Source organism: Rhinolophus hipposideros (assembly GCF_964194185.1).
Source record: "Rhinolophus hipposideros genome assembly, chromosome: 21".
Taxonomy (NCBI): Eukaryota; Metazoa; Chordata; class Mammalia; order Chiroptera; family Rhinolophidae; genus Rhinolophus; species Rhinolophus hipposideros.
This window is the reverse complement of record NC_138067.1, coordinates 43,495,231-43,516,745: the sequence shown is the minus strand read 5'-3', so window position 1 is coordinate 43,516,745 and position 21,515 is coordinate 43,495,231. Positions and strand designations below refer to the sequence as shown.

At 49.4% G+C, this 21,515-nt stretch overlaps 1 protein-coding gene and 1 pseudogene across 2 annotated transcripts in view; both read right to left on the bottom strand.

Annotated features, from left to right (window-relative positions):
* The window catches only part of SULT2B1 (sulfotransferase family 2B member 1), a 28,336-nt gene extending 17,591 nt beyond the window's left edge, over window positions 1-10,745 (bottom strand). The window contains exon 1 of the mRNA XM_081032139.1: window positions 10,584-10,745. Coding sequence (XP_080888265.1) covers window positions 10,584-10,654 — 71 coding nt within the window. The 5' untranslated portion in view covers window positions 10,655-10,745. The remainder of the gene's footprint in view (window positions 1-10,583) is intronic.
* A 10,135-nt stretch (window positions 10,746-20,880) lies between these two features.
* LOC308489911 (DNA replication complex GINS protein PSF2-like) lies at window positions 20,881-21,463 on the bottom strand (annotated as a pseudogene). Its single transcript has one exon. The product of its transcript is annotated as a DNA replication complex GINS protein PSF2-like (transcript).
* Between the last annotated feature and the right edge of the window lie 52 nt (window positions 21,464-21,515).

The window sequence follows — 21,515 nt, the reverse complement described above, 5'->3', positions numbered from 1 at the left end:
CTGTCTTAACTACCATATATCCAAAAACACTGGCATACACAGAGGGTGTGTCAATATTAGTTGAAAAAATAAAAATAACACTAAGAGTTAGCCCTGGCACAGCACTCACCAGTACATTATGGGCTTTAATTCATTTATTTCCTCAACAACCTCAGAAGGTGGGTGGTATTGCTATTCTGTGTTATAAATGAGGAAATCGAAGCACAGAGAGGCAAAGTCACTTGGCTAATATCACACAGCTGCAGAGGGCAGAAATAGGATTTGAACCCAGGCAGTGTGGCCCCACAGTTTGCACCCCTAACCACCCAGTGCCATGGGGTAGCACTTCTGATCTCTTCACATGGTTCTCCCCTGGTCTGCTCATTCTGAGCAGACACTCTGGGGGGTTGGGGTTGGGGACAGTCAGGAAGACATGGCTTTGACCTTACGTAACTCACATAATATTTACGAGTCTCAGTCTCCACCTCCCTCCCTTGGTCACATGAGTATTTAACTCCTAGGGGTATGTTATTAGTATTACATTGTATTATATTATATATTAGTATATCTCAATGAAATAGCATAATATAAGCACAGATTTTAAAGCAGAGTCTCCCTCTCCTGCATGTTTACCCAAGAGAATGGAAAACTTATTTTCACACCTAACATTGTACTCACAGGTTTATAGCCACACTATTTATAATTGCCCAAATCGCCCATGTGTTGAAGGACAACCCAAATGTCCTTCACCAGGTGAGTGGGTAAACAGTGGTACACGGACACACGCGAACTACTTGGCAATGACAAGAAATAAATCACTGACACCTACAGCGTCGCGGAGGAGTCTCAAAGGCTCAGAAGGTCATAATCTATAATCCCATCTAAATGGCTGTGCTGGGCTGAATAATGGCCCTAAAGATGTCACGTCCCAATCTCTTGAACCGGGGAATATGTTACACTGCATGGCAAAAGCTGTGATTAAAGATTTCGAGATGGGGAGATGGTGGGGGGAGGGGATAAAGGGTCCTTATAAGTGGGAGGCAGCAGAGTTAGAATCTGAAAGAGAAGTTGTAATAATGGAAGCAGAGGTCAGAGGAGAGAGACTGGAAGATGCTACGTTGTGGCCTAGAAGGTGGAGGAAGAGGCCACAAACCAAGGGATGCGGGCAGCTTCTAGAAGTTGGAAAAGGCATGGAAGGAAATGGATTCTCCCCAGGAGCCTCCAGGGGGAACCAGGCCTGCTGAAACTTCACTTTTAGCCCAGTGACACTGATTGCAAACTTCTGACCTCCAGAAGTGTATGAGAATAAATTTGTGTTGTTTTAAGCCACTCAATTTATGGTCATTTTTTGTGGCAGTCATAGGACACTAATACAATAACATTTTCAAAAAGATATAGCAATATGGACAGAGACTAGATCAGCAGTTGTGGGGATGGAAGGGGTTGGAGAGAGCAATTAGGGATGGGGGAGCATGTGACTATAAAGACATGATGGAACAATTCTGTGTCCTGACAGTAGTCATGGTTACACAAATCTATACATGTGTTAAAATTAGTAGTACTATACATTCCCACAAAAAATCAATTTTACTGTTTGATTTTTAAAAAGAACCTCATTGTATAAATGCTTAATGCCCATTAGCCATGATTATAACCTAACAATTGTTTGGTCAATGTCCATCTTGGCTACCCAGGGATGTGCAGAGAAGCAACTTCCACTTCCGGTATAGGCCTGCCTTCAATTTGTGACCTTCAAATCTGTGACCTGAGGCCACTCTCAAGCCCTCTCTGATCTCATTTAAAGAATGAGCACCAGCAGGGAGGGTAACCAAGGTGTCTTTTCCAGGGGCCTCCCAGTCTGATGTCCAAAGAGAGTGCCCCATCCCTGGGAGCTGTAGGCTTTTTTTGCCAGAGGTGAGGTAAATTCATTCATTCTGCCCACAAATATTTATTGAGCACCTACTATGTGCCAGGCACTGAGGGATACAACAGTAGGGGCAACTGACCAAAAAACCCTGCTACAGTTTATGTTTGAATGAACAATGAAATTAACACAAAATGTTTTAAATGTAGTACTATATACAAATGTAGTAGCACATACGGGATGGTGATGGGAAAACAAGGAAGCAGGTGGGGAAGAGGGGGCGCATGGGGAGATGGTGTTGCAATTTTAGATAGAAGGAGTCAGGGGAGGGCCCTCTGAGGAGGTGACATTTGAGCAGCCCTGAAGGAGGTGAGGGAAGGAGCCACCTGTGGGTACCAGAGGGAAAACTGTGTGCACAGGAGGTGACTGGATAGGCTGCTGGGATTCTGGGGTTTGCATGGGGCTGGAACTGCCCCCCCTCTTCCTGCGTGCAGGGCCTACCCTTCCAGGAATGCCATCGGGCCCATGATGACTTTGTCAGCAGCCCTGCTGTCCTGCTGACTCACGGCAGGTTGCCTGTGGCCAACTCACCTTTCTCTGAGGAGTATTGCCAAGATTCTGGGAACCTGAGCTGCGTTCAACACCATTTCCAGAACACACTGTGCAGTGTCCAGCCACCATGCCTTTGCCTGATAGCAGTGCCCTTTCTCACCTGAAATTCCGCTTGGTGACTGTCTAGGCCAAGTGTCCCTGGCTGCTCTGGGCCCCTCGACTCTGGCGGAATGACAGGCCTTGGCCAGAGTGCAGAGAAGCAACTCACCTGCCTTCCGGCAGAGCGATTCGAGTAACACCTTTGGGAGATCATTTGGTAACATTTCAATTATGCAGGCCACCTCCACTAAAGCAGGGGACACCCCTCCATGTGTATTATTACCCATCTCAGCATCCTGTTTGCGTCTTTCCTAGCCCTTTTAATACTTAGTAACTATTTTCTTTGTCTACTAACTTGTTTAATTCAGTCTTCCCCACTGGTAGAGGAGCAGAGGGAGCAAAAATTCTCCTCTACTATGTCCCACCTCCAAGAAACAGCGTCTGCCATGCAGGCAGCACACCATATTTTCTGAATACATAAATGAATGTGACCCCCAGAAATATATGGCATAGATTTGTGCCCTGGAGGAAATGCCCAGTGAAATATACACCAGGTTGTTCATTGCTGCGTCATTTGTAAGAGGTACCTGAACAACAGGGGGACTGGATAAATACATCAGAACTAGACAAATAAATCAGGACCCTGCAAACATTGGAAACCAGCCTTTCAAAAGGAGGTTTTTATGTCTTATAGGGGATTGGGTGACACACATATTTCTCAAAACTGTCACACTTCAGATTTGTGCAGTACATTGTACATAAACATCATCTATGAAAAGAGAAACCCATCAACAAATATTGAAGTCTATTTAATGACATGTAGCCTGGAACTTTTAGAGTGAAATGTTCTAATAATGTCTGCAGCTTCCTTTGAAATGCATCACAAAGAAGGATTGATAGCTAGACGGAAGAATGCATAGACATAATATCATAAAATAATAAAATACAGTAAAATTTTAGTGGTGGTGGGAATAGGGGTGTTCACTGGATAATTCTTCTAATGTTTTTCTATGTTTTGAAATTTTCATAATAAAAGGTTAGAAGGGTAAGGAGGTGGTAATTATTTGGCCAGATGTCTGAGATATTATATTATATAGAGTGAAAAGGCAAGGAGAGAGCCAGATGTAAAGTAATATCTGAATTATATTTAAAAATAAATAAGTAAAGACAAGATACACACATAAAGAAAAATTTTCTGGCAAGCAAACATGTTAAAAGTGGTTGGGTTTGAGGATGGGTCTGGGGTGGTTGAATGAACTAGAATTTTCCACTTCATGCCTTTCTGGATGTTTTGAACTCTGAATTGTGAACACAGTGGCAGTGACCGCCACATGCTTGCCCTCTGCCCCTTTGGCTGGTGGGACCAGACCTATCTCAGTGGACTTAGGAGAATGGCAGAGCCTGGGCCCCAAATCATGTGACTAGGAGAGCCCACGTGGGGCTGTTTGTTACATCTGCTAAACTGCCTCAATATGGTACATGTATATGTTTCTTTCTTTTTAGATAATCTAGGAAAATAAATTCTTGGATCCTATTTCTGTATCTGTTAGTCAATTGGTCATCTGGGTTTATTAACAAATCATATATATATATATATGTATATATATATAATCATCTGGGTTTGTTAATAAGTTAATGGTCTCCGCCCACACTGTCATGACAGCACAGGGAATCCCAGTACCACCAGTTTGGTGTATAATGTAACAGTGTTTATAGAAGCACAAGCAAGCATATTCACGGTGTGGGGGCTCAGATGCCTTCTCCTCAACTCCCTTCCCTCTCTCCCCTCCCCCGCTCTCCCTCCCCTCCTCCTCTTTCCTCTTCCTTCTAAACAACACTGATATCATATCTTAAACGTTACTCTTCCTCTTGCTTCTTTTTCAGTGACTATATCATGACAATCTTTTCAGATCAGTCCATAGCTATCCCATTCTTTTAAAAAATAACTGCAAGGTATCCCACTTCCATCCTTTTAAAATGAGTTCCTTTTGAGGAAACGCACTGAAGTAGATTGTGACAAAAGCACAGGACCCCCATGCCATCCAAACCCCTCTCCAGATACAGAACAATCCATTGCTCCCAGAAGCTTCCTGGTGCTTCTTCCCTGTTAGTCCCCTTCACCACCCCAGAGTCCACCGCTGCTCTGAGTTGTCCCATCATAAACTGAGTTGGCTGGTGTTGGGTGTTCTACAACTGTCATCTTATAGAATGTCCTCTTTTGTGTCTGGCTTCTTTTGCTCAGCATAACGTTCTTGATATTCATCTGTTTTTCTGTGTGTATTAGAGTTTGTTCCTTTCTATGGCTGAGTAGAATTCTACTGTCTGAATAATTCACAATGTGTTTATCTATTCCCCTGCTTCCAGATGGGGCTATTATGGATACAGTCAATTCCCCCTCCCCATTCTTCCCCCGACCCTTGACAATTCTTGCACATTTAAAAGTTATACAAACATAAATGATTTTAAAAAGTTGAGATATATCATTTTGATGTGTTACTCTTATGATAATAATAATAGTAGACCCAAAAAAAATCTAGCTAAAGAAATGAATCACTGGCTTCAAATTCTCAGGGTTCTTTGCACTGCATCACTGGCTGTGCCCTTCGAAGCCCAGCAGACTCGTTGCACGCCCATGGGCCTGCACTGCTCCACCTCCTCTGGGTCCCCACACCAGCACAGCCAGTCTTGTTCTGTTCCCACTGCCAAGTTCTTCTTGTTCCTGACATACTCCCTGCTCCACCACACCGTGGGCCTTGCCTTTAGCCTGAAGGCTCTTTTAGACTTTTCCTTTCCTTTCTTTCCCTCTCTCCCTTCCAACTACTATGTGCTTCTCCCTGCCCTTGGGGTACAGCATACTGGAGCCAGTCATCCAGCAGAATTTTCCAAGAGGATAGAAACAGTCCGTTGTGCACCTCTGGCCCTTGAAATTTGGTCAGTGCAACCCGGGACCTCAATTTTTAATTGTATTTAATAATAATTGATTTTAACGGAAACACTGGCACTCAAGTCAATTATTGGAAAACTTTTCAAGTCAGTTTGGAATAACTCAGGCCTGAAATCAACTTTCAGCTGTCACAGCAATGAGATCTGAATACAGATCCATTCATTCTGATAGAAGTCTAGCGGCCGATATGACTTCTATTTCAGAAGATTAGGATGAATAGGAAAATGTAAAATATCTCATTGATAATTTTGGCTATTGATTACATATTGAAATGATAGTATTTCAGATATATCAGGTTAAATAAAATATATAATTAAAATTAATTTTACCCTTTTTTTTTCTTCCAATGTGGCTACTAGAAAACGTTTATTTAGGGAGCTCACGTTATGCATTTACGGTACAGCACTGGTCTGGAGGGCGGGCCAACAGACAGACGATAGACCCATTGATCAAATATAGGGTGATGGCCTCTTGGTGAAGGTTATGGCCACAGAGGGACAGCCTCTTCCAGCAATTTGAAGGCCCTGTCTGGTCCCTTTCTCTAGCATGGGGCTTAAGAGTGAGGTCTCTGGAGCAAATCTCAGAGGTGCGATTTTCTCCAGGCCTTGATTTTTCAATCTGTAAAATGGGAATCATGACATTGGCTGCCTCACAGGGAGGACTGTTAGGAGACTGAAAGGTGCATGGCTGACGCTCAGGAAGGTCATAATTATTATCATTCTTTACCCTGACCCCACCCTTCCGGGCACCTGAGCTCCGAACTCAAGAAGAGTCACAAAAATTAGAGGAGGAGGAAGGATAACCGTGCAAACCCTTACTCAGCAGAGAACCCGGTCTGGCCCTGGCCCCAGCATCACCCACCGCACCCATTTCACAGATTCATAGCTCCGAGAGCCTCTGTGCCCAGCAGGGCCCAGCTAGTGAGCAACATGGGTGGGACTTGAACTCAGGGCTGCCTGCCTGCGGGCTGTGTGGCCCCGGGCATTCTTGCCTGCAGTGTCCTGGTTCCTGTCCCGGCCTGCGCCTGGCGCCCCCTGAAAGTAGCTTGCCTCACCTCTCCCAGACTCTGGACCTCCCCGATCCAGGCCTCAAGGTCAGGGCCTTCATCCTTGCCTTGGCATCTGATGCCATGATGGTCCACCAGGTCCCTCTCCCCTCCCCCAGAGCTTTCCTTCAGCAACCTGGGCTGCTCGGTTCTTTACCGGTGAGTCCTGGCTCTTCCCACTTCCAGATCCCTAGGCAGGCCTACTAGGCACACATCCTACCTTCCCACTCCTCAGCCCCTAGAGAGCAAGTGGGAATGGGAACACACCTTCCCTTCATTTTCCAAGCCTGGGTCCCTTGCACGGGGTGTTGGGGCGAGAGGAATGGGGGCTGTGAGAATTCTCACCAAGGTACCTTATCTACTAGTGGTGGCCCAGAACCCCATCCTCTCTGCCTGCCCAAATTTCACCCAGGCCACGAGGACCGATGTCTTATTATTTGTTTATTGCTTAAAACCTTTTTAGTGTCCCCTCACCCTCCTTCCCCTTGGAAAAAGCAGCTCTGCGGCTGGCAGGGCTGTAGACATAAAATCATTTGAGTGGCTTGGCCCTCCCCCAGGAAGGAGGGGCTGGGCATGTAAATCAGGGCTGGTGACCTCAGCCATAAAGAGGCCAAGATCAGAAAGGGCCTGCACGTGGACTTCACGATCAAAGGGAGGGGAGGAGCAATAACGACGGGTCCAAATGCCAGCTTGGCTTCTTCTGGCCTGAGTCTCTCCAGGAGGGGCTGATCAAGGTGCAGCCTAGAACACAGGATATTCCAGGAAATAGAGAATTACCTACTAAGCCTCCTGTCTGGCAGGGGCTATCTCGTGGTTCCTGCCCCTCCTTCATCTTGCTCATCCTCTAATTCTTTTCACACCTGCCCTGCCCCGTTCAGGGTGTGAGAAAGTCAGGCTGCCTCCTTCAAATCCATCCAGGCTCCACCTAACTTGGCAGTTGTGTGACCTTGGACAAGTCACTCAACTTCTCTGGGCCTCAGTTCCCTCCATCATGGGTGGGATAATATTTCATCTCAAATGGTTGTTGTGAGAATTGAATGAGGTAATACGCGGAAAGCACTCAGCACCGTGAGTACTTAAAATAATTCTATAGGGATTCATGTCCCCTGGGCTTGTCTCCTCTTTGGCTCCCCCGCCTGTAAACTGACCATAACTATCTTTGTCCTGCCTACCTACCTTCTAACTTTTTCCTCTTAACATTTTTATTTTGCCCTTATTATCCCTTTTTAGTCCACTGCATACATACAAGGTATATAATAACACATATAAAATTTATAAAGCCTAATTGATAGCAAATTCCATGCACTAGAACATTCTATGCCATGTGTCTTGCCGGTATCTCTGGGCTCCTCCTTATCTCCTGGGCCTCCTCTCCACAACCACTTTCCCGAATTAAATGCTTGTCAGTTGCTTGTTTTGGGGGGGACAGTTTTATCACATAGGCTTGTACCCTCAAAACAATATATTGCTTAGCTTTTCTTATTGGGGGAGGATAGTGTCTGAGAATTGCTTCTTACATTTGACCAGTCACTCATGTCACTGTTGTGTAATAATGGTCCCCACAGGAATTTTCCACTGCTTACTTGGTGCCGTCAGATCCACACAGCCTCTCATTTCCTCCCAAGAGCCACTGTCCTTTTGCCCCTCCTGTGTGCCCTGCCCTTCCTCACCTGTTTTGTCATCCTGACTAATCTTTCTGCAAGCTCTAGTTCAAAGGTTGCCTTATCTCACTCCCATTCATTCCTTGACATCATTCTCAGAGACATCATTGCCCACCCCCGCCCTGAGCTGAGGACTGCAGAGGTGGTCCCCACGCTGTCCGTATCTGTGAACAGGTCAGCATCTGGGTATCACGGGACAGGTTTGCAGCTGGAAGTGTGATCAGGGACCTACCTGTTGTGGCCAATAATCTTAAAATGTGTGAGAAGGAGTTTGCCACACGAAGGAGTGAGGTTCTCCCAGGGGAAGGAAACTTCAGGCACAAAAGCCTGAAGGTGTGTGATTCAGGCTGGAAGGGCCGTGGAAGCAGCCAGGTGGGGCCCAGGCAGTGAGGAGGGTGGGAGCAGAGCAGCAAGCCCATAGGAGGAGCAGGGCCAACAGGGGGACCCCAGTCCCTACGCCCCATTTTAAACCAGAACAGCTCCATTTTGATCTCTATGATGTAGTTCTGCTTGGGAGTAAGAATTCTCTTGGACAAAGGTTATCAGTGCCTCAAAAAAGGTTTGGAAACCATTGCCGTAAGTGCTGAGGAGCCCTGGAAGGGACTTGAGCTGGGGATGGCCAGGGGTAGATTTGGATATTAGAAAAGATTTATCTGGGAATCCCTGCAGAGGGAACTGAATATGCAAAGGCACTGGGGCAAGGAATAGTGAGGTGTGGCCAGGGAATTTGAAGTCATGGGGTAGATGGAATGCAGGCGAGCAGGGAGATTGAGCTGGGAGCCCAGACTGCCAGGGCCTGGAGACACTTTGGGACTGGGAAGAGGGGAGGGGCAGCTCTGGGAAGGACTGGAGGAGGCCGGAGACGGGAAGGGTTAGGGCAAGGCTCTAGGGGCAAAGATGAGGCCTGAGCAGGGGCCATGGGAATGGAGATAGTCAGGTCATAGGAGAGTGGAGCTGGGGAGTGACAGGCTGTAGGAGGGAGAGTAAGGAAAGGACAAGGACAATGCCTGGGAGTCCGACCTGGTGACTGAGATGGCAGCCCAGGAGGAGGAGTCATTCTGGGGGAGCCGCTGAGTTCAGTGAGAATATTGTGTGTCTGAGGGGCTTGGGAGGGAGCCCCAGAAGGGATGTTTTAAGGACCCTCATGAGAGGCAGGGATTCCAGGAGCTCATGGAAAAGAAAGTTTAAGGTCCTAAGGAGCTGCAAACATTCAGGTCTCGAAGTATCTTATAGGTGAGGGTTATTTACCCCCACTTTCAGGTGAGGAAACTGAGGCTGAAACCTGCCTAGAGGTGGGGAGCCAAAGAAACTGCAGAACCCAGAGGACCTGGAGAAGAGAATGCTGGTACCTTCCTCAAGAAGAGCTGGGACCAGCCTGGTGGCCACTCTGAACCTGAGAGGCCCAGAGACACTGCAAGACTTGTCCATGTCACACAGCAATCAGAATTCAGCTGCTCCAGTCTCGGAGTCTGGGCCACTAGGGAAGTCTCTCTGTGTCCCAGCTCCTGGGTGAGGAAGGGGAGGTGAGGGCCTGAAACAGTACAGCCTTGCTGTGTGATCTTGGGCAGGCTGCCTGCCCTCTCTGAGCCTCCTCATGCCCATTTGTAAAATGGAGCCATGAGGAGGGGGTATCACCTATACTGTTGAGGAGATGAGAAAGCACAGACTCTGGGATCAGACAGACGGGGTTCAAATTGGCATCTGGCTGCATGATCACGGTCACTTTGCCCCTTGGCCTCAGTTTCCCCATCTGGAAAGTGGGTATTGTAGAAGTGTCTGATATCCTCAGGAACAAAGGAGTCACACTCAAGAGATAGGAAGTGCTCCGTCCTAACCTCTCCTGAGAACCAAGGAGTTGGGGCCCACTCTCCTGGCCCCCAGTCCCCGGGACACAGCCTCCGGCTTGGGAACTCAGCTACATCCTGCACCCCATCCACCTATGCTCTCCCATCCTCCCCCAAATGTTGCTGGTGGCACATTCTGAGTCCCTGTGAGGGAAAGCACCCCCATTTGAGGGCTTTGAGGAGAGGGGCACTGTGCCAGCCAGAAGCCTCAAGGAGGAAAAAAGTACAACAGCCTTCTTGTTTCCTGAACAACTACTACACACCAAGCCCCCTGCTCTCATCCAGTTCTACATCAGGGAGACAAATAATTTATGGGCCCCTTTGACAGACAGAGAAACTGAGGCCCCAGGAGGGACATGGACACCCCAGGCATCCCAGCTAGTGACTCAGGAGAGCCCTAGTCACCTACTCCCTTCCAGGAGGGACCTGCACTCCAGGGTGGACGAGCCAGCCCAGCCCAGCCAGCCAAGTCTGGGCTGTGTCTGAGGCTGCAGGAGGCCAGGGGCCAGCTTTGCAGAGGCCCCTAGCTCTTCCCTCAGGCCACTTGCTCTGGGGGGGGGGGGTCTTGTGGCTGGTGCCCACGTCTGGGCCTCACCTGATTTCCGAGATGTTGTTCTCGTAGGTGTCCCACAGGGCCCGGGTCCGGGGCTCAGCGGGCCCGTCCATGGCAGGTGGGTGAGGGTGGGGAGGGGAGGACACGCAGGGAGCAGGCAGCACGGGGACCAGGTATGTGCAGCAGCAGCGTCTGCCACCTGGGGAGCCCGCCAGGTGCCTACCTCCACGCCCAAGGGGAGGGGCAGTACTCAGCCGGTTCTCCCAGCTGCTACCCACGCCTCCAACAGCGGGGAGAGGCCGAGAGGGAGCCACCCTTCTCCAAAGGTGGGGAGGAGGGGTGATGAGCACGACCTGGGCATCTTGTGAATGCTTGGGGCAGAGTCCAGGGGTTCAGCGTCAATCCTGCACTGGAGCCTTCCGGGCTGCTGGCTCTGGGCATGTTCGCGCCCACCTGGAGCCTGAGTTTGTTCCTCTGACTAAGGAGCTAATCCTATTTCAGAGAGTGTTTGTTCATTCATTCATTCATTCATTCATTCCTTTATTCATTCAAGAAATATTTATCGAGCGCCTCCTGTCTGCCATGCACTGGTGTAAGCGGGAACCAGACAAACAGAAACTGCCCTCGTGGGCTGACCTGTAAGGGGCACACGTAGAAACACACTGAGAGAGAGACCAAGAGAGAGACAGAAACACCCAGACAGAGACAGTGAGAAACATGGAGAGACCAAGAGAGAACAGAGGCACACAGAGACAGAGATATGCAGAGGGTCAGAGATAGGGAAACAGAGGCACTTTGAGAGGGTCAGAGACAGTGTGAGACACAGAGACAGAGACACAAAGACAGAGACATCAAGAAGCCAAGGGAAAAACAGGGAAACACAGGGGCTCAGAGATAGTGAGAGATCCAGAGAGACCCAGAGATACAACAGATAATCACCAGACATGGTTGGTATGGGAGTTTGAAGGTCACAGGGCCTGGTTTGATCTCCGCTCCAGTGCCTCTCGACTGTGGCTCCTAGAACCAGTCCCATCAGCCCTCTGTGCCTCTGTTTCCCCACCTGTGAGTGCTATTCATGTCATCGGGCTGCTGTGACGACTGGGTAAGACATTTCTGGAGTGGTAGGCTCAGTAAAGCCAGCGTCCCCTTCAGCTCTATCCCCCCAAACCCTCTGGTGTCCTGACCCTCAGAGATCTGGAGTCTGGCCACAAAACCCAATCTCCTCACCAGAAGTGACTTCTTTTTAAAGGAATGTGTGTACTTTGTTCAAAAATATATCTGAACAGATAAGTCTAGGAATAAAATAAGGATCCCTGTGATCCTCCTACCCACGGAAGTGATCACCATCAACATTTTGGTGGAATCTTTCTAGAAATTTCTCATTTTTCTAGTATGTGCCAGAGAAAATTCGGTTGGAAGAATAAATACAAAAATATCACCATTTAAAATTCTATTTCCTGACCAATTACAGTTTGCCATGTGTTGTGTAGGGGAGAGTAATGGGGCTTGTCAGACTCACGTAACAGATGTGGAGAGGGGCTCAGAGAGGTGGGGTGACTTGCCCAAGTCACACAGCATTGCCCACCCTCACTCTGAGGGCGAGACAGAAGACAGACATCCTAGCATGTCACACTCCCTCAGTTTATCTGCCCAAAGGCCTATCTCTAGTATGCTGTGGTATGGGGAGCCTCCCCCCAACCCCCATCCTGCCACAGTTGAGTTTGAATCTTGCCTTGTCTTATTTCAGTATTAACCTCGATTTTACTATCTGTGAAAAGGGCTCCCTTGCAGGATGGACCAATCAAGAGGGCCAACTCTTCCTGTCTGGAGCTGAGAGGACTTCCCTGATGTTAGGATGTGGGGGCGCTGAGTGGAGACACCTCGTCTGTCTGTGGGGTCTGGGCCTCTTTGCCCTTGTTCTGCCTTTAAAGACCCTTTGTTCCTGGCTCTGAGAAGGTGACAGCCCTGTCCTATCCCTGCCATGGGAGCCTCCCCTCAATCCTGTCACCAGGTTCCCCACAAAGTTTCGAGAACCAGAAGAGAGGGACATTGTACCAGCCAGAAACCTCAAGTTCCAGAAGGGAGGGAGACTCTGGGGGGAACGGAACGCCCAGGTCCCTGAGGGAGATGGGGAGGAAAACGTGGGAGGCAGTCCTGGGGGACAAAGAAAACCAAGAACACCCCGTAAGAGTGTAGAGGAGGATGCTGAAGGGACAGAACGGGCCTGGAGGCTGTGTCTGACTGGGATGGGACCAGCCAAACACGGGGACCCAGGGACCCAGAAAATGCTCCCACCTCAGGCCTTTGCACCTGCCGTTGCGTGTCTGACGTGCTCTTCCCCTGACACCTGGGAGCTTCAACGCCTCCCTTCATCCAAGTCTGCCCTGTCACACCTCCTCTGAGTCCTCCCACCAACGTCTCCGTCCCCCTCTCCTGTTGTACTTTTCTCCATAGCACTCATCACCATCCAACACTCTAAATGTTTTCCTTCTTGGGCTTGTTGACCGTTTGTCTTCTTGTCAGATTGTCAACCCCATGAAGATGGGCCTTATGATGTTTGTCCCCTATTGGCTCCTCAGGGCTATGCCTGGAGGAGTCCCCAGAAAGCAATACATGTGCCATGAATGCTGTTGGTGGAATGAACGAATCATCACAGGGTGATGGGGAATGAGTGGCTGGTGCGTGGAGGACTCAGTTAAATCTCTTCAGAAAATGGAGGTCCTGGATGGGGAGATGCAAGGCCTGATTGTAGAGGGCAAGGGGCCCAGACTCCTAAGGTGGCAAGAAGAACCAGAAGACACAAGAGTAGCATCTTACCCAATGACAGGAGAAGAGAGACAGCGATGGGGACCACTGAAATTAATCCGGGGACTTAGGCATATGGGAAACAGGGAAAAGACTTAGAGGGGGATGGGAAGAAGAAAGTGGGAAACACAGTGCCAGCTGGTGGGAGTCGTGGGAGGAGTAGCGATTATACATCCATCCCTCTATTATCCGTCATCCATCCATCCATCACCCATCCATACATCCTTCCATCTATTCCTCATCTCTCCCTCCCTTCCTTCCTTCCTGCTGTCCTTCCTTCCTCCCTCCCTCACAACCTCCCTTCAATCTTTCTTTCCTTCTATCCATCCCTCCCTCTGACTATTATCTGAGAAGACTTCCTCTGGGTCAGGATCTATTGTGTCCCCAAATGAGACAGGTAGGTAAACACAGTTTAGAGCTGTGCTGTCCGATACAGGAGCCGCCGGCTACACCTGGCTATTTAGCACTAGAAATGTGGTGCATGAGATCGAGGGAGTGAACGTTTCCAATTTCACTTTTTTTTATTTCAATTTAACTTTAAAATCGGAAACAGTATAAAACACTTTACTCTTTTTTTTTTTAAAGAATTTTTATTTTATTTTATTGGAGAATATTGGGGAATAGTGTGTTTCTCCAGGGCCCATCAGCTCCAAGTCATCCTTCAATCTAGCCATGGAGGGCGTAGCTCAGCTGCAAGACGGGTCGCTGTTTTCAATCTTTAGTTGTAGGGGGTGCAGCCCACCATCCCATGGAGGAATTGAACCTGCAACCGGGCTCGCACTCCAGCTGCCCGGAGTGCCGGTCTGGAAGCTCAGCTACAGCTCATTGTCTTCAATCCAGTTGTGGAGGGCGCAGCTCACTGGCCCATGTGGGAATTGAACCGGCAGCCCTGTTGTTCAGGGCTCGAGCTCTAACCAACTGAGCCATCTGGCCAGCCCATAAAATGCTTTACTCTTAATGCATGTTAATGCTTCGGTAAGACTTCATTTCAATTTAACTCTTGGAACCCGAGTGTCGGAATTGAGATAAAACATGTAAAGTATCTCACGGATAATTTTTATATTGATTACATATTGAAATTATGATATGTTGGGCATATTGGATTAAACAAAACATATTCCTAAAATTAGTCTCACCTGTTTCTCTTTACTTTAAAAAGAAATGTGCCACTGGAAAGTTTAAGATGACACACGTGGCTACGTACTAGTTGAACTGACCTTGCTAGACTGGGTCTGCTTGGTGTCCTGCCTGTCAACATGGGGCCTCTTCGGGAGGTCACAGCAAGGATGTCCCAGAAGGGGAAACTCACCAGGTGAAGGACCTGAGTAGAGGAAGCCTCCGGGAAGGCCTGGTGTAGGCAAAGGCCTAGAGGCTGGAAAGACAGAAGGGCAGTATTTCCTCCAGGCCAAAGGGGGCGCATCTGGAGATAGGGGGGCATTCTTGGGTCCTGGGGTGGGGGCTCACATCCACCCTTGGGGGCTTAAGGGTAGCAGGGTACAGTGCCAGGTAAGGATGGGGGCTGGGCTGCCCTATGCCCCAGTAAGCCTCCAGGAAGATGAACACATCGCCTGTATGTGCTACTAACCACGAGGGGGTCCAGCTTGCACCTCAAACTTCAGGGGCTGAATGTGAAAGCGGAGCAGGAATTCGTCTCCCTGGCCAGGCTGCGTGCAGAGAGCAGAGATGGAGAGCTCTCAAGCATACCCCTCTGCCCTGGGCCCTCATATCAATTCTTTGGCCTGTCTCCGGCCCCCTAGCCCCCAACCGGGCCCCAGGAAACCACAGGTATGCTATTTTGCTCTGGGAGATCAGATATGGGCAATGGGAGGTCACTGGGTCACAAGGTCATATTTCCACAGAATCGGGGCCATTGTCACCTCCAGAGCCCGACCTTTCCATTAAAAGCTAATAATTGCCAGGAATTCTGGGATTGCTGAGGACTGGCCAGCTCTGGCTGGTTAGAGGCTGGGTTCCCGAGAGGGCAGAGGCTGGGGGCAGGGCTCCTAAAGCCTGGAGTCTGGAACGAAGAATCTGAATGGAGTGAAAAGGGACCCAGAGTGCTCCTCTGAGAGAGGAGGGGCCGGGGGCCTGGACTCCTGGGTCTGAGGGAGGAGGGGTTGGGGGCCTGGACTCCTGGGTCCTGGGGGAGGTGGGGGGAGGAGCCAGGATTCCTGTGACCCAGACAAAGACGAAACTGGGACACCTAGATACCTGGACCTGGGGAAGGGGTGGGTCATGGGTGGGGGACGCCAGTGTCCCCAAAGCTGTGGAGGGCCCCTCTGAGAAGGAAACAAAGACATCATCCTGGGTGGGGTGGGAGGAAGGCAGTTGACACCTCAAAGCCAGTATGACTCCCTTCCCCCAACCTTCCCCTTAATCAGTGGGTCCATCTTGGGGTGTGCAGCGTTGTAGAAACCTCCTTCTCTGCTCTCCACCCCGATTACTCCATCCCCATGGATGAGCCTGCCCCAGGGCCGATACCGTAGCCCAGCCCCACCCCACACACTCACACGACCTGTCCCACCCACCCTGCTCCAGAGCTGGGTTGGGGCTGGGCTAGAGGCCTGGTGGGGACAAGCTACACCTGGTGTCCTCTGTGGGAATGGATGACTGGGGACCCTGACCTGGGGTCCTGGCGGTGGACAACCACTGGGGAGGGATGCTCAGGGGAAGAGGTGCTGAGAACCTGGGTCTTTACTAGTTGTCTGGTCACAAGAGGAGAAGAGGGGTGTGGAGCAGTGCAGTTATACAGCGATCAGGGACCCCAAGAGGTCAAGCCTAGTGGTGACAACGTGTGAGGGCACCTAAGCTTTGGGGGCCTGGACTCCCGGGTCTGAGAGAGGAAGGGCTGGAGGTCTGGATTCCTGGGTCTGAGGGAGGAGGTTGAGGATAGGGAGTTACCTTCCTGGTCCTGGGGCTGGGACGGGCACAGTCAAGTGAAGATTCTGCAGTAGGGGTATTGGCAATGGGAGTCTGAGGTCCACAGGGATGGACTGGTAAACAAAGGAGACACCCCTCCCCCACGTCTTCCAGTCCTCCCGGGTGCTCCCAGCAACATCCTCAACCTGTCCCCAGCTCTCTTCTTTGCCAAGATGCCAGGACCAGCCAAACCAGCTGTGCCAGTTGGGCATCCTTGTGAAACCCCCCCTCCACTCTCTCCCTTCCGTCCAGTGGCTCTAGGGAGGCCTGGCCCAGCCCCGAGGGAGGTAAGTAGGTGGGCGGAAGGCGGGCTCAAGTGGGGGAACAGGAGACCCAATCACTGCTTCATCTTCCCACCTCCCGCCTGCGCCTGCCCAGCCTGTCTTGCTCATCCCTGCTTCTTCCATCGTCCTCCTATCCTGGGCAAGGAGAACTGCCCCACTTTCTTCTGAGGCTGGCACTTCCTTCTTGTCCCTCAATCCCTAAAAAACCTGCTCCACCAAACATCCATCCTGTTCTTCCTGCTTCCTGTGTTTCTCATTCATTCATGCATGCATGCATTCATTCATTCATTCATTCATTCATTCGGCAACTCCTACAGAGTGCCTATTCAATGCCAGGCACTGTTCCAGGCACTGGGAATACCATCGTGAACAAAAAATGAGAATGTATTGTGGTGGGATGAATAATGACCCCCTAATGATGTTCTCGTCCTAATCCCCAAACCTGTGAATATATGACCTCACATGACAAGAGGAACTTTGCAGATGTGATCAAGGGAAGGATGTTGAGATGGGGAGATTACCCTGGGTTATATGGTGGCCAATGTAATCACAGTGTCCTTATAAGTGAAAGAGGGAGGCAGGAGGATCAGAGTTAGAGAAGGAGAAATGGTGATGGACACAGACGGTCAGAGCTAGAGAGATTTGAAGATGGTCCACTGCTGGTTTTGGAGATGAAGGGAGGGGCCATGAACCAAGGAATGCAGATGACCTCTAGAAGCTAGAAAAAGCCAGAAAATGGATTGTCCCCTGAAGCTTCCAGAAAGAACCAGCCCTGCCAACACCTTGATTTTAACCCTGTAAAACCCACTCGATTTCTGATCTCCAGAACTGTAAGATAATAAATTTGTGTTGTTTTAAACCGCTAACTCTGTGGTCATTTGTTACAGCAGCCATAGGAAACTTATAGGAAAGATGACAAGCAGCTAAAAACCACATCAATGGCAAGGAGTGACAGTCAGGCGAAGGGGCTGAAAGTGAACCAGGGGCTGTTTTAAGTGTGTGGTCAGGGTGGGCCTCTCGGAGGAGGTGACAGATTGCAGAGGGCTGAAGGAGGTGAGGGAGCGAGCCACGTGGAGATGGGGGAAGAGGGTTGCAGAAAGTGCTCTGTGCTGGGAGCATACCTGGTATGATGAAGAAATCTGGAGGTGGCCAGCATGGTTGGAACAGAGGTTATGACAGAGGAGCTGATTGTTCCTCCATACAGCACCTTTGTGTCCATTAGAAAAAGACCCCTCCACCATGAGTGGCCGGCAGCCAGCGTGAGTGGCCGGCAGGCAGGGTGAGCTGCTGTGTGCTGCTGTGAGCAGCTGACCTATGACTGGCGACCAACGGCCTCAGCGGGGGGGAGTGCAAGGCTCATAACACCAGCATGAGCCAGGGAGTGTGTCCTACACAACTAGACTGAGAAACAACGGCTTGAACCGGAGTGGCGGGGGAGGGGGTAAAAGGGGTGGGGAGAAAAAGACCCCTCCTTTCTCAAATGAATTTTTAAAAATATGAGTATATTATCGAACAGCGTTAATAATGAATGGTATGTGGCTATCCCACAGGGAGAGCTTTCAAGATAAACATGTCAGTATAGTGTCATGGGGGAAACTAAGGCAGGGCAGGGACTAGGAGACCAGTAGTGGGCGTTGAGTTGAATTGCAACTTTAAACTGAGGAGGTGACATCTGAGCAAACTCGGAGGAGCTGAGAGAAGAAAAGACTCTAGAGGGGACAGCAAGGACCAAGGTTAGGAGGTGGGACCGTGCCTCTCAGCCAGGAGAATAGAAAGACAGTGGGAGCTGGATCGATCCAAGGCCACCTTTCCTCTGTGACCTGGGACTGATCCCTGATGTGGCAAGCTCTCTCCCAGCTCAGGGGAACCGACACACCTTGCCAACGTACAAGCACAATCAGGGACACTTTTGTCATTCCAAGAAACACAGTCATAGTTTTATTGTATTTGTCAAGCAGTTACCTAGCACTTACTCAGTACCGGCACGGGGCCAAGAGATCTACACAGCTACTCAGTAGTTAATCCTCACGATGACCTTATAAGGTCGGCACTTTATCCCCACTTTACAGATTATCATCCCCTCTATCCCCACTTTACAGATGGGGAAACTAAGGTACAGAGGGCTGACATCACTCACCCAGCTTGGATTTGAACCCGGCAGCCTATGCTGTTGGCATCAATAGGGCTCTAGAAAAAAACGTTTCTTTGAACATTTCTTAGTCCATTGTAAATGCTTAATCAACAGTGGCTTGAAGTCACCAGTTCTCATCCCAGCTTCCCACCACAATCCCCTGGACAGCTTTTAAAAGCCAATCCTCAGGCCAAGTAGTTGGAAGTTTGAAATGGGAAGAGGAGAGTCCAAGTGTAAGAGGAGAGTCCATCTGTGTCCCTTGGCTGTTGGCCACCTCTGGAGGTGGCCACCCCCATCGCCACCAGGGTGCCACAGCTTTTGGAACAAACCTGGAATTCACACTACAACCATTGAGCCCAGTGTTGCTCAACCAGGGACAATTTTGTCCCCCTAGGGGACATTTGGCCATGTTTGGAGACATTGTTAATTGTTACAGCTGGGGGTAGGAGACAGTGCTTGGAACAGTGGTTTGAAACCAGGGATGCTGGTCAACGTCCTACAGAGCACAGGATGGCCCCACAATGCCATTAGTACCGAGAAGTCCTGCCCTAGACACACTTCCAGTTTATGTGAAACACGGGCGAGAAGGGTCCAAACTAAAGGAATCCACAAAGGAAGAAATGAATCAGAAGGGACATTCCATACAGGACAATATACCAGGTTTTTCAATGCCTCAGCTCGGGGTAGGTAAGGGGGAAGGGCCACACAAGGGAGGCCTTTCTCAAAACGCATGAATTAAGATTTGTGCATTAACAGTAAGTACAAGTCACCCCATTAAAAAAATACAACTGTGAATGAACACGGAAATCTAGTTAATGATTTGCTTGTTGGAGGGTTTAGGGGTAAAGTGTACTGGTTTCTGCAGCTTGTTTTGAAATGCATCAAAAAACTATGCATGCTATGGTATTGTGGTCTATAATACGAAATATATATTTGGTCTTTATCCCTGCTTCTGGCACAGAACTCTTAAAACCCTTGGAATTTCCTGAGTGGTAAGAGTGATTAAATGTGTCTTTTGTTCATGACAAATCCTTTTAAACCACATTTGAATTTATGTTAATGAGGTGACTTTTGGGAAGCACCTCAGGGTGGGGGCTGGTTAATGAGGTGACCTTTGGGAAGCATCTAAACGTGGGCAGCCAGCCACGTGATCAGAAGTTGGAATTTTGGGGGAGAGGTGGAGGGCATTGATTCCATCTTTATTGTGTATCGGGGCTTACATGACCAACACCAGTCAATATCACTAGCCATGCGTCTGCCATCCTCTGTGAGCAACCTCTGTAAATTCTAAGTTTAGCCCAAGAGATCAGAATCAAGGGAAAAAAAGCCCTAGGCCACAGCACCTACTGCATCTCTACTTTTTTTTTGTTTTAAACCCTCTGGTTTTCATAGACCAGAAGCATTTTTTTTTTTTTTAAAGATTTTATTGGGGAAGGGGAACCGTGTGTACTTCCAGGCTTTTTTTCCAAGTCAAGTTGTTGTCCTTTCAGTCTTAGTTGTGGAGGGCGCAGCTCAGCTCCAGGTCCAGTTGCCGTTTCTCGTTGCAGGGGGCACAGCCCACCATCCCTTGCGGGACTGGAGGAATTGAGAGCCCACTGACCCATGTGGGAATCGAACTGGCAGCCTTCGGAGTTAGGAGCACGGAGCTCTAACCGTCTGAGCCACCGGTCCGGCCCCCAGAAGCATTTTTTATTTATTTATTGGGATGACAATTGTTAGTAAAATTACATAGATTTCAGGTGTACAATTCTGTATCACATCATCTATAAATCCCATTGTGTGTTCACCCCCCAGAGTCAGTTCTCCTTCCATCACCATATATTTGATGTATCTCTGTTTTTTAAAAGCAATACCTAACATCACTGAACACTCAGTGAAACATAACAGTCCCATGCAGGAGACCTGAGGCTCGGCAAGGAAGAATTTGTTTGCCAGAAAGCCAAAGCTTTTCCTTTCCCCTATAAAAAAGAAAAAAACACACAGCTGGCTTCTAGAGATAGACGTGGAATTAAAGGAAATTTTGAGGACTAAGTGCAAACCGGTTGCTTTCCAACAATGTTATGAATCCATTCCTTGCTTCATTACACGTTTTTCTTACATTCAAAAATGGTTCTAGAACTCCAGAACTGTGAGTACCTCTGTCACGCCCGGAGCACTCACACACCACCCGGCAAGCCTCCTGCCAGCAGACACCAGGCCTTTACAGATCAAAGGTCTTTCTCTGGAAGTCCTGAGACCGGGCAATTTCAGAAGGTTGAAGGTTTGTACGGAATTTGTACATGTGATTGTGCGCTGCGAGAGGAAAGCCCAGCTGGTATTGCTCTCCACAAGATCCAGGTGTCCATCCTGCGCGCGCCTCCCTGCTGCCTCACAAAGCTGGCAGCACACGCCTAGAGTTTGGCTATGCGAGTGTCCCACACGTCCTTGTTCAGGGTCCCAAACTCATCTGCTTTCGGGATGTTGTCTGAAGCCTGATTTAATGGGAGTTGGGTCAGTTCCATGTAGTAAGGGCCAGGCATAGGGGTAAAAGTTTCGTCCTGTCGCTTATGATCCCTAATCTCCAATTTATCCACATCCATCCACTCCGGGGGAAGCAACCGACATTTCTGTCTTTGTGTCTGGTTAATCGCCAGCCACCAGCCACAGAGGCACTTCCACTGGTAAGCCAGTTAGAGGGCCCCAGGTTCACCCCCCCACCATGAGGTGGATCTTGTTCAGACTGAAGTTCAATCTGAAGTCACTAGCTCCTTCTCAGCCAGAAACTCCACCTGGGCCGCGTCCATGGCGACGCAAGGGGATGGTCCAAGACTCGCCCGCTGCCGCCGGCCCCTCCGC